At 44.6% G+C, this 12,582-nt stretch overlaps 1 protein-coding gene across 1 annotated transcript in view; it reads right to left on the bottom strand.

Annotated features, from left to right (window-relative positions):
- SNX7 (sorting nexin 7) overlaps nucleotides 1–12,582 on the bottom strand; it is a 66,267-nt gene that overhangs the window by 38,883 nt on the left and 14,802 nt on the right. The window contains exons 3-6 of the mRNA XM_054384035.1: nucleotides 11,926–12,036; nucleotides 9,664–9,828; nucleotides 6,711–6,915; nucleotides 2,499–2,698 (exon numbers count right to left, since the gene is read on the bottom strand). Coding sequence (XP_054240010.1) covers nucleotides 2,499–2,698; nucleotides 6,711–6,915; nucleotides 9,664–9,828; nucleotides 11,926–12,036 — 681 coding nt within the window. The remainder of the gene's footprint in view (nucleotides 1–2,498; nucleotides 2,699–6,710; nucleotides 6,916–9,663; nucleotides 9,829–11,925; nucleotides 12,037–12,582) is intronic.

Here is a 12,582-nt window from a genome sequence, read left to right as displayed (position 1 = left end):
AGTGCTCTGCACAGTGCCAGCAAAGGTTTAATTAACTTGGGTCTCCCTTCACCTCTGGCCTGTAGCACACTCTCAGCCCCACTCAGAAACCACTGCAGGAGGTTCCCCAGCAGTAAGGCAAGAACAGAGACTGCAGCTTGCATTGGCCAAAACCTAGACAACAAGAGGTTTGTACACATTTCCTGTGCAGAGTGGGAACTATGACATGCTGAATTCAGTCATTTAATGACTCCCCATCAGCACTGAGTTTATCAGCTCCGTAGCTGGATTTTTCATGTTCTCTCAAAGTGCAAGGGAAGTACACACATAAAAGGAACTGAGACCATCAGCTTGTGGCACAGACTAACACATGGTGACGTAATGGCACAGGGACTGGAAGTTCCCTGCTGTTCTGGAAAAAGAAAACCTAGCTTGGGAACATCTCCTAGAAAGGGAAAAACCTCTCCACTCCTTTTCCCCCACACAATCTGTTACTCAGTGAGTTCATATTTCAGCAGTGTCAGAGGAGGTTCTTAGCTGCTGTTCCCTAAACCATTCTGTGTTCCTGCCTCTCTGCTACAACGCAGAGGTCTCTGAAGAAGGCAGACCCAGACCATCTGTATCAACAGCTCCCATGGGCAGCCTGCCACACAGAACTATGAAGCTCTTCTCATCTGGAAGTGGCCCCCCTTGCCTGATTAGGAAGGGAAACAGGAACAACCAGATCCCCTGCTGACGGACAGCTATTCCCACAATGTGCAGGGTTTGGTAACAACAGTCAATAGGAGGGGCTGCAAAACCAGGTTCATCTGTCATAGTTTCAGGCTGTGACTGGAAAATTTTCCACAGATCTTGAACAGAAAGCGTGTAGAATGTAAATAAATCACCACTGGATGTGAAAAGGAAAATGATGCTGAGCTCTAAATAATCCCATTAGACAGATAATAAACATAAAACACAGATCTGTAAACTAAGTTTCCCTCTTTTCGCTTCCTCTGCTCTGCCTGAGGCTTCTGCTGGCTTTGGCTGACCTTGGCTGTGTTCTTTGTTGTGGCTAAGTACTAAAAACTAACTCTCTGCTCTTCTCTCTCCTCTATTGTGTACGGGGGGCAGGGAGCAGGGAAGGGGAAGCTATCAGTAGCCCCCACCCTGGTCTGTCCAGGGGCTTCTTGTGCTGTTTATCAATTGTAAATATTTGTACATAGATGTAAACATGGTCTATTTTGTACATATTTGTTGCATTTCATTTTAGATTGTAGTTTTGCTTGTCAATACAGCTTCATTCACTCTGAAACGGGTCAAGAACTGGCTGGAGGGCTGGGCCCAGAGAGTGGTGGTGAATGGTGCCACATGCAGTTGGCAACCAGTCACTAGTGGTGTCCCCCAGGGATCAGTGCTGGGCCCCATCCTGTTCAATATATTTATTGATGATCTGGATGAAGGAATTGAGTCCATTATCAGTAAGTTTGCAGATGACACCAAGTTAGGAGCAGGTGTTGATCTGCTGGAGAGTAGAAGGGTCCTGCAGAGGGACCTGGACAGGCTGGATGGGTGGGCAGAGTCCAATGGGATGAGATTTAACAAGGCTAAGTGCAGGGTTCTACACTTTGGCCACAACAACCCCAAGCAGCACTACAGGCTGGGGACAGAGTGGCTGGAGAGCAGCCAGGCAGAGAGGGACCTGGGGGTGCTGGTTGATAGTAGCTGAACATGAGCCAGCAGTGTGCCCAGGGGGCCAAGAAGGCCAATGGCATCCTGGCCTGGATCAGCAATAGTGTGGCCAGCAGGACAAGGGAGGTTATTCTTCCCCTGTGCTCAGCACTGGTCAGGCCACACCTTGAGTCCTGTGTCCAGTTCTGGGCTCCTCAATTCAAGAGAGATGTTGAGGTACTGGAAGGTGTCCAGAGAAGGGCAACGAAGCTGGGGAGGGGTCTGGAGCACAAACCCTGTGAGGAGAGGCTGGGGGAGCTGGGGGTGTTTAGCCTGGAGAAGAGGAGGCTCAGGGGAGACCTCATTGCTGTCTACAACTACCTGAAGGGAGGTTGTAGCCAGGTGGGGCTTGGTCTCTTCTCCCAGGCATCCAGCAGCAGAACAAGAGGACACAGTCTCAAGTTGTGCTAGGGGAGGTCTAGGCTGGATGTTAGGAGGAAGTTCTTCACAGAGAGGGTGATTTCCCATTGGAATGTGCTGCCCAGGGAGGTGGTGGAGTCGCCATCACTGGAGATGTTCAAGAGAAGCCTGGATGAGGCACTTAGTGCCATGGTCTGGTTGATTGGATAGAGCTGGGTGATAGGTTGGACTGGATGATCTTGGAGGTCTCTTCCAACCTGGTTGATTCTCTGATTCTATGATTTGCTTCCACCTGACCTGGTCTGGCAATTTTATGTTGGGGGCGGGGGGGGAGGAGAGAATTTCAACCCACCACGTCATGCATCACAAATTCTCTTCTAGAGTGTTTCACTGGACTGAGTCATATGTCACACACAGCCTATAATAAGCAATCCTTAAGGAAATCTTACCATCAGAATCTCACTGTAGAGAATGTACTCGTGCAGAACGGGCAGGAGGTTCTCCGAGAGCCCTGCCATCCGCCTCTCCGTAGCCTTGCAGCACTTGTCGATGCAGCTGGCGACACCCTTCAGGCAGTCTGCTACGTCCTCCTCCGACGCCGACCACAGCGTGTGGATGGGGCCATACTCCTTCATCTCATTAAGATACTCTTAATGGGAACATACAGTGTGTGTTACTCTTTTGCTCACTAACAAATCACAGAATGTTAGGGGATGGAAGGGACCTTGAAAGCTCCTCCAGTCCAACCCCCCCGCCAGAGCAGGATCAGCTAGATGCATCACACAGGAATGTATCCCGGTGGGTCTTGAATATCTCCAGAGGAGGAGACTCCACAACCCCCCTGGGTAGCCTCTTCCAGTGTTCTGTCACACTCACAGGGAAAAAATTATTCGTCCTGTTTCCATGGAACTTCCTCTGCCTCAACTTACACCCATTGCCCCTTGCCTTGTCACTGGACATCACCCAGCAGAGCCTGGCTCCAGCCTCTGGGCACTCCCCCTGCACATCTTTATCAACAGCAATGAGGTCACCTCTCAGGCTCCTCCTCTCCAAGCTACAGAGGCCTCAGCTCCCTCAGGCTCTCCTCATAAGGAAGATGTTCCACTCCCGTCATCATCTTTGTGGCTCTGTGCTGGACACTCTCAAGCAGATCCCTGAGGTCCTTCTTGAACTAAGGTACCCAGAACTGGACACAATATTCCAGATGTGGCCTCACCAGGGCACAGTAGAGAAGAACCTCTCTTGACCTACTGACCACAATGTCTAAGTGACACCAACCATGACCTCACATTTACTGTGAACAAAGCAAGAGACTGAGACTAACATTTAAATCTGCTCAAATGACCAAGGTAAGTAAACTTCAGTTTACAGTTTATGAATAAAGAAATGAATTAATGTTTTGTGATGAAGCAGTTCCTAGAAATCAATCAGCAAAAATGTCCCAAGTGTCTCAAATGGACACACACACTAAGGCAGACCTGAAGAGTTGTACTCAGACCACCCAATGACCCCAATTACTTCATGTTGAATTCATACAGAGAGACAGGAGTCAGAGCAGCCCCAGGCTGCTGTCAGTTTGACTTGTTTCTACTGACCTGAATTCCTCTGCTCCAAATTCTGTCTCAGTTGTTGAAACTGTCAGCCTTGGTGTGTCCCAGAAACTTCAGAACACACAGTGGAGTACGCTCCAGCTGTCACAGAATTGTTAGGGTTGGAAGAGACCTCAAGGATCATCCAGTTCCAACCCCCCTGCCATGGACAGGGACACCTCACACTACAGCAGGTTGCTCACAGCCACATCCAGCCTGGATGCAAAAACCTCCAGGGATGAGGCTTCCACCACCTCCCTGGGCAAACTGTGCCAGTGTCTCACCACCCTCATGGGGAAGAATTTCATCCTAACAGCCAATCTGAATCTACCCATTTCTAGTTTTGCTCCATTCCCCCCAGTCCTATCACTCTCTGACACCCACCACAGTTCTCTTGTAGTCCCCTTCAGATACTGGAAGGCCACAAGAAGGTTTCCTCAGAGCCTTCTCCAGATTGAACAACCCCAACTCTCTCAGTCTGTTCTCATAGGAGAGGAGCTCCAGCCCTCTGATCATCCTCACACCTTCCAGCACCTCTAGATCCTTCTTGTTATAGAGGCTCCAGAACTGGACACAGTGGAGCAGAGGAGGAAGATCACCTCCCTGGCCCTGCTGGCCACACTTCTCTTGCTGCAGCCCAGGCTCTGCTTGGGTTTCTGAGCTGCAAGTGCTCACTGCTGGCTCCTGTTGAGCTTCTCATCCCCCAGCACCCCCAAGGCCTTTTGTTCAGGGCTGCTCTCAAGCCAGTCCCTGCACAGCCTATATTAGTGCTTGGGATGGCCCTGACCCAGTGGCAAGATAGTAGCACTCCTATAGTAGTTCTTATTAATCTAAACACAAAGATATCCTATGATATCTTTCTCTTATGTCTCTAGGCCAAATGATGATCTGTAAGCAGAAAGAAGGCCCAGAATTCACTGTACCATTTGGTAGGACTAAACTTGGGCAAGGCTGGATATGACCTGGAAGCTGCACATTCACATTAGAGTACTGTAGGTCACATATTGATAACACAACTCCATCACAGCTGAATTTATAATGAAGAAATGTCCAAGAAGGCTACAAAGAAGCCATGTGGCATGAGGAGTGCAATGTTTACTTAGAGAATAACTGGAGCAAAAAATCCCCAACCAAACCCTCCATGGAAGATGTAATTAGCATCCCCTGTTCACAGGCTCTCAGGATGTTAGCGGTCTGAAAGGAGCTCTGGAGACCTTTGAGTCCAACCCCCTGCCACAGCACAGGTCACACAGGAACACATCCAGACATGGCTGGAAAGGCTCCAGAGAAGGAGACTCCACAACCTCTCTGGGGAGCCTGTTCCAGTGCTCTGGGACCCTTAGAGTGAAGTTCTTCCTTGTGTTGAGGTGGAACCTCTTGTGCTGTAGTTTATGTCCATTGCCCCTTGTCCTATCCTAGGGTGCAGAGCCTGTCCCCTCCCTCTTGCCCCCCAGTCCTCAGGTTATTAATAAATAAACATTTATTAAATCCCCTCTCAGTCTTCTCCCCTCCAGACTGCACAGCCCCAGGTCTCTCAGCCTCTCCTCATAGGGCAGGTTAGGCTCCTTCAGGAGCAGCAGGGAAGTTCTCTGAATCACAGCCATCATCAGCTCATACCCACAACTGCACACCTAAGTGTCCTGCCAAGTACTGCTTAGAAAATCTAGAAAGAAAATCTATCCTGCAGCATTTGGGAGCATGTCAAAATTTATCAAGTTTTCTAAGAAACATCTTGGCACCAGTGCCTTCAACCTGTGGACCTCAGCCAGCTACTGGCGCTGAAGTGAACGACATCAAAAGGAACTCTTTTCAGCAACCTGCTATTTCCCTTTTAAAAGAGCCAATAAAGCACAAGGGCTGAGGTATTAAAGAACACAGTGCAGGTCTTCAAATTATATCATACAGACAATCAAATCTCTCAAGTGCTGAGCATTAGAAATTTTACTGAACAGACATAAAGTGTTCAACATCTATGTCGGTGCCAGGGACAGAGGCATTGAGTGCACCCTCAGCAGGTTTGCTGATGACACCAAGCTGTGTGGTGCAGCAGACAGGCTGGAGGGAAGGGATCCATCCAGAGGGACCTTGACAGGCTGCAGAGAAGGGCACAAGCCAACCTCATGAGGTTCAACAAGACCAAGTGCAAGGTCCTGCAGCTAGGTTGAGGCAATCCCAAGCACAAATACAGGCTGGGCAGGGACTGGCTGGAGAGCAGCCCTGAGGAGAGGGACTTGGGGGTGCTGGGGGATGAGAAGCTCAACAGGAGCCAGCAGTGAGCACTTGCAGCCCAGAGAGCCAAGCAGAGCCTGGGCTGCAGCAAGAGAAGTGTGGCCAGCAGGGCCAGGGAGGGGATTCTCCCCCTCTGCTCCACTCTGCTCAGACCACACCTGGAGCTCTGGGTCCAGTTCTGGAGCCTCTGTTACAAGAAGGATCTGGAGGTGCTGGAAGGTGTCCAGAGAAGGGCCATGAGGATGAGCAGAGGGCTGGAGATGCTCTGCTATGGAGATAGACTGAGAGAGCTGGGGCTGTTCAGTCTGGAGAAGAGAAGGTTCCCAGGAGACCTTACTGTGGCCTTCCAGTATCTGAAGGGGGCTACAAGAAAGCTGGGGAGGGACTTTTTAGGGTGTCAGGGAGGGATAGGACTGGGGAGAATGGAAAAAAAATAGAAATGGGTAGATTCAGTTTGGATGTTAGGAAGAAGTTTTTCACCATGACAGTGGTGAGACACTGGCACAGGTTGCCCAGGGAGGTGGTGGAAGCCTCATCCCTGGAGGTTTTTGCAGCCAGGCTGGATGTGGCTGTGAGCAACCTGCTGTAGTGTGAGGTGTCCCTGCCCATGGCAGGAGGGTTGGAACTGGATGATCCTTGAGACCCCTCTCAACCCTAACAATTCTATGATTTTATCATCTGCCACAACAACCACCCTTAGGAAAAGCACAGTATGAACACATCTCTCCCTCTTCCCCTGTTTGCTGGAGAAAACATTTTGCCTGGCATGGTGAAAATGACTTCACTTTTCCGATCTATTTCTTAAATCAATAAAACTGCTGCTTTGTGGTTTTTTTTACTTACCTCTTTCCTCCTTGTAAATTCTTTGAGCTATCTTGTCCAGCACACTTATTTTCTGGCTAAATGTTTGCATGTAATTGTTCATTTCTGTAAACACTTCAGGACGGTTTTTAACTCCTCCTCCTCTTACTGATGACGCTACAGCTCTCACTGTCTGCCCCATCCTGCTAAGCAATCCGGGGCCCTGCTTCTTGTGTGAGGAGAGTTCCTAAAGACACAACAAGACAAGTTTTCCCTCTAAGTGCTTTTTTAAAAATTTCTGAAAAGAATGCATAAGGATCTTTTAAATATTGTTTTTCTTAAGCAGATTGTTGTGGGTTGGATTTTCCCCTTCCCAGCAAATCAGAACAAATTTTCCACACTAACTCAGGATTTTGGAAGCAAAAATGAAATTGGATTTACAAAAATTGACTCAATGTGAAATTATAAAAGGGTATGCTTATATATATTCACAGGTAAGAACATCAGAAATATTTCACTACACAATAATTCAGCTCTTCCCCTCCCACCCCTTTGGACAAAGCCCAGAGAGGCTGAATACAGCCATCAGCTTCCCTCCCTTCCCCAGTACCTCACACACACAGCCAAAACAAAGATTACTCAGGCAGGAGCAAGGTTGCAGAGAGAAGCAAGCAGCAAGAAGCCACAGGGAGAAAAGAGAAAGAACTCTCTGTGTTTTCAGATATACAGAAATTTGCAGAGCCAGTGATATGAAATAAATCTCTAATATTCTGTTGAGCCACCCTCAGGCATTTTGTCCTGGGTTAGAAACCTCTGGAAAACTCTTATTTACAATTAAGCAGAGCTTAAAAGTGTAACACAAATCTACAGACATAAACCTCTGCATGTCTTTTTAGCATCCAAATCTTACTTTAGAATTATTAGACCAGTGTCAGAACTGTACCTGTTGTCTGTTTGTTAGCTAAGCTCTTCTGGGCAAACACAGCCTTGCTGTATATCATGCTTGCACATGAATCAAAAAATGTTAGGGGCTGGAAGGGACCTCAAAAACTCATCCAGTCCAACCCGCTGCCAGAGCAGGATCACCTAGAGCAGATCACACAGGGACACATCCAGGCAGGTTTTGAGTATTTCCAGAGAAGGAGACTCCACACCCTCCTGGGAAGCCTGTTTCAGTGCTCTGCCACCCTCACATGGAAATAATTCTTCCTCCTGTTTCCATGGAACTTCCTCTGCCTCAGCTTCCACCACTGTCCCTTGTGCTGTCATTGGGCATCACCCAGCAGAGCCTGTCTCCAGCCTCTTGGCTCTCACCCTGCACATCTTTATCAACAGCAATGAGGTCACCTCTCAGGCTCCTCCTCTCCAAGCTACAGAGCCCTCAGCTCCCTCAGGCTCTCCTCATAAGGAAGATCTTCCACTCCCTTCATCATTTTTGAGGCTCTGTGTTGGACTCTTTCAAGCACTTCCCTGAAATCCTTCTTAAACGGAGGGGCCCAGAACTGGACACAATATTCCAGATGTGGCCTCAGCAGTGCAGGGTAGACGGGGAGGAGAACCTCTCTTGACCTGCTACCCATAGCCTTTCTAATGATTAAAGATAGTGGAGAATCTCCACCTTTTCATTCCTTAGCTAGTTTGCAACTGAGCTTCTTGAACAGAAAAGCAGAGGTAACGATTGCAGAAATGAGTCTTTGAGACAAGCAAACAATGTTCCTACTGGAAGAAGTAATGAATCTTTTTTTTTTCTTTTTGGTGGTAGTTCTTTTTATATGTTGCTAGAATAACATGTGCTGAAGTTTCGAGGCAGGCTTTTCTGAGGACAATTTTCAACTGGACACATCTTGCAAAAATACAACAGTGAATTCAAATGCTGTATTCTTATAGCAGTCTCATAAAAGAAGCTTTTGATGAAAAAGCAGATGAAATGCAAAAAGTAATTGATTTTAAAGACTACTTTCTTATGTGTGTATCAAAAAACATGAATTATCATAGAATGATAGAATGGTCCAGGTTGGAAGAGACCTCCAAAGCTCATCCAGTCTGACCTCCCCACAGTCAGCAGGGACATCCCCAACTAGATCAGGCTGCCCAGGGCCTCCTTGAGCCTCACTTTGAATATCTCCAGGAAAGGAGCCTCAACCACCTCCCTGGGTAACCTATTCCAGTGTTCCACCACCCTTGTAGTAAAGAACTTGTTCCTAAGAGTTGAAATACTGTGAATTTGGCACAGAAATACAAAATGCATTAACATGACCCCACCTGGAGCGGTGTTTCAATTTCTGGAGTCCCTATTACAAGAAGGATCTGGAGGTGCTGGAATGTGTCCAGAGGAGAGCCACCAGGATAAGCAGAGGGCTGGAGCTGCTCTGCTATGAGGACAGACTGAGAGAGTTGGGGTTGTGCAGTCTGGAGAAAAGAAGGCTCTGAGGAGACCTCCTTGTGGCCTTCCAGGATCTGAAGGGGGCTACAAGAAAGCTGGGGAGGGACTTTTGAGGGTGTCTGAGAGTGATAGGGCTGCAGGGATTGGAAAAGAAATGGAAATGGGGAGATTCAGATTGGATGTTAGGAAGAAGTTTTTTCCCATGAGGGTGGTGAGACACTGGAACAGGTTGCCCAGGGAGGTGGTGGAAGCCTCATCCCTGGAGGTTTTTGCAGCCAGGCTGGATGTGGCTCTGAGCAACCTGATGTAGTGTGAGGTGTCCTTAGGCATGGTAGGGGGGTTGGGACTGGATAATCCTTGAGGTCCCTTCCAACCCTGACAATTCTGTGATTCTGTGAACAAAAACTGCTTTGGAAGGTATGGCCACAGGTATGATTACCAAAGACATGAGAGTAAAGCGTTAGCTCAGGCGATGAATATTCCCTAAACCCCCTGCCTTCTCCTGACTCTTCTGTTACAAGCCACAGCAGGACACAGTTGAGTACTGAACTCCTGACATAGTTTCCTAACACAAGAGAGGGTTTCACATAGCTGTAAACAAAGTCACTTTACCCAGGCCTGCACAGTCAGAAAAATTTTGAAGTCTTCATTAAAAGTTAAAGTTGGGTGATCAGCGATGCGGTTCAAGAATTTATGGAGTGCTTTCCTTCGAGTCTCAATGAATTCCTCACTGAATCGTTCCACCATTCCCTTCATTATGAATTTCTCAGGCAATGGCTAAGGGGAAAAAAATAAGAGAGAGAGAAATATGTTGTAGCATTTGGATAACGTTAGGAGCATTGTAATAAAAGAAGAAATCTGTTGTAGCATTTGGGAAATATTAGAAGTATCATAATAAAAAGAAATATGTTGTAGTATTTGGGTAACATTAGGGGTTAGTATCATAAAAAGAGAAATATGTTAATAGCATTTGGATGACATTAGGAATATTGTAAGAAAAAGAGAAATCTATTGTAGCATTTGGGTAACATCAGGGGTTAGTGTCATAAAAAGAGAAATATGTTCTAGCACTTGGGTAACAAAAGTGGTAAGTATAATAAAAAGAGAAATGTGTTGTAGCATTTGAGTACCATTAGGGGTTAGTGTAGTAAAAAAAGAAGTATTTGTAACATTTGAGTAACATTAGGGGTTAGTGTAGTAAAAAGAGAAATATGTTGTAGCATTTGAGTAACATGAGGGGTTAGTGTAGCAAAAAGAGAAATATGTTGTAGCATTTGAGTAACATGAGGGGTTAGTGTAGCAAAAAGAGAAATATGTTGTAGCATTTGAGTAACATGAGGGGTTAGTGTAGTAAAAAGAGAAATATGTTGTAGCATTTGAGTAACATGAGGGGTTAGTGTAGTAAAAAGAGAAATATGTTGTAGCATTTGAGTAACATGAGGGGTTAGTGTAGCAAAATGAGAAATACGTTAATAGCATTTGGGTAATATTAGGGGTTAGTGTAATAAAAAGAGAAATATCTTGTAGTATTTGAGTAACATCAGGGGTTAGTGTAGTAAAAAAAGAAATATGTTGTAGCATTTGGGTAACTATAGGGGTAAGTATAATAAAAAGAGAAATATCTTGTAGCATTTGGGTAACACTGGGGTAAGTATAATAGAAAGAGAAATCTGTTGTAGTATTCGGGTAACACTAGGAGTATTGTAACAAAAAGAGAAATCTATTGTAGCATTTGGGAAATATTAGGAGTGTTATAATAAAAAGAAATATGTGGTAGCATTTGGGTACCATTAGGGGTTAGTGTCATAAAAAGAGAAATATGTTAATAGCATTTGGATGACATTAGGAATATTGTAAGAAAAAGAGAAATCTATTGTAGCATTTGGGTAACATCAGGGGTTAGTGTCATAAAGAGAAATATGTTGTAGCATTTGGGTAACTAAAGGGGTAAGTATAATAAAAAGAGAAATGTGTTGTAGTATTTGAGTAACATTAGGGGTTAGTGTAGTAAAAAGAAACCTATTGTAGCATTTGGGTAACACTGGGGTTTAGCATAATAAAAAGAGAAATCTATTGTAGCATTCGGGTAATATTGGGGTAAGTATAATATAGAGAAATATGTTGTAGCATTTGAGTAACATTAGGGGTTAGTGTAATAAAAACAGAAATATGTTGTAGTACTTGGAGAACACTGGGGTTTAGCATAACAAAAAGAGAAATCAATTGTACCATTTGAGTAACATTAGGAGTATTGTAATAAAAAAGATAAATCTACTGTAGCGTGTGGATAATATTAGGAGTATTATAATAAAAAGAGAAATCTACTGTAGCACTTGGGTAACATTGGGGTAAGCACAATAAAAAGAGAAATCTGTTGTAGCATTTGGGTAACATTGCGATATTATAAAAAGAGAAATCTCTTGTAGCATTTGGGTAATCTTAGGAGTATTATAATAAAAAGAGAAATCTCTTGTAGCATTTGGACAGCATTAGGGGTAGTATAATATTAGTTCTATTTACTAAAACCCCATAGGTATACCTGGTAAAATCCACCACCCAAAAAACTGCTGCCAAGTTACCACATTTCAAATGTGGTGTGACATGGTTCTTGTGGCACACAGTGGAGAACACCAACAGAAACAAGCCAGGACATAAACGACTGCAAATTACTGCCAAAAGGCACAGTCACAAACATAAAAAAGTACAACTCTGTGGTGGTTTTAACTAGCACATACACACAAAGCTCCTGAAAAAAATTGGTTATTTAATGCTGGTGAGATGTCAGAGGCTAAAGAAAGACCTCACACATCTCTGTATCGAACTGGAGCCGCCTTAGAAAGGAAGCAAAAACAACTGAAGTTGAAGCAAACGAACTGGAATAATCAGAGTGGGATGAGCTTCTTCGAGCCTGCTCTTCAACCAAAGGAAATCCTGATACCGTCTGCGAACTTCGTATTCACTGGAGTCAAACTCCCCACGAGACGTCTGGAAATCAGAGGCCGGAAAAACAGACCCAGGTTAGAATGCCAGGAAAAAAACCCACAATAGAATAGTTTAACGTTTTGGAGAAAGTCAAGCACTTGAAAGGAATGCATACATGAGGCTATCTTGCCTGTGGTTTTTATTCTGTGGTGTGGTTTTTTTAAATTATTATTCTATTTATTCTATTCTTTTTTATTCTATTCTTTCTATTCTATTTCTTTTTCCATTCTCTAACATTCCATTCTCTTTCATTCAATTTTTTATTCCAGTCTTTTTCATGCCATTCTTTTTTATTCCATTCTTTTTCATTCTATTTTTTCATTCCATTCTTTTTTATTCCATTCTTTTGATTCTATTCTCTTTTATTCTATTCTTTTTTATTCTATACTCATTTATTTCATTCTCTTTTATCCCATTGTTTTTTATTCCATTCTTTTTATTCTATTCTCATTTATTTCATTCTCTTTTATCCCATTCTTTTTTATTCCACTCTTTTACTCTACTGTATTTTTATTCTATTGTATTTTTATTCTATTGTATTTTCATTCT

Source organism: Indicator indicator, chromosome 10, assembly GCF_027791375.1.
Source record: "Indicator indicator isolate 239-I01 chromosome 10, UM_Iind_1.1, whole genome shotgun sequence".
Classification (NCBI taxonomy): Eukaryota; Metazoa; Chordata; class Aves; order Piciformes; family Indicatoridae; genus Indicator; species Indicator indicator.
This window is presented reverse-complemented; position numbering and strand designations above follow the sequence as displayed.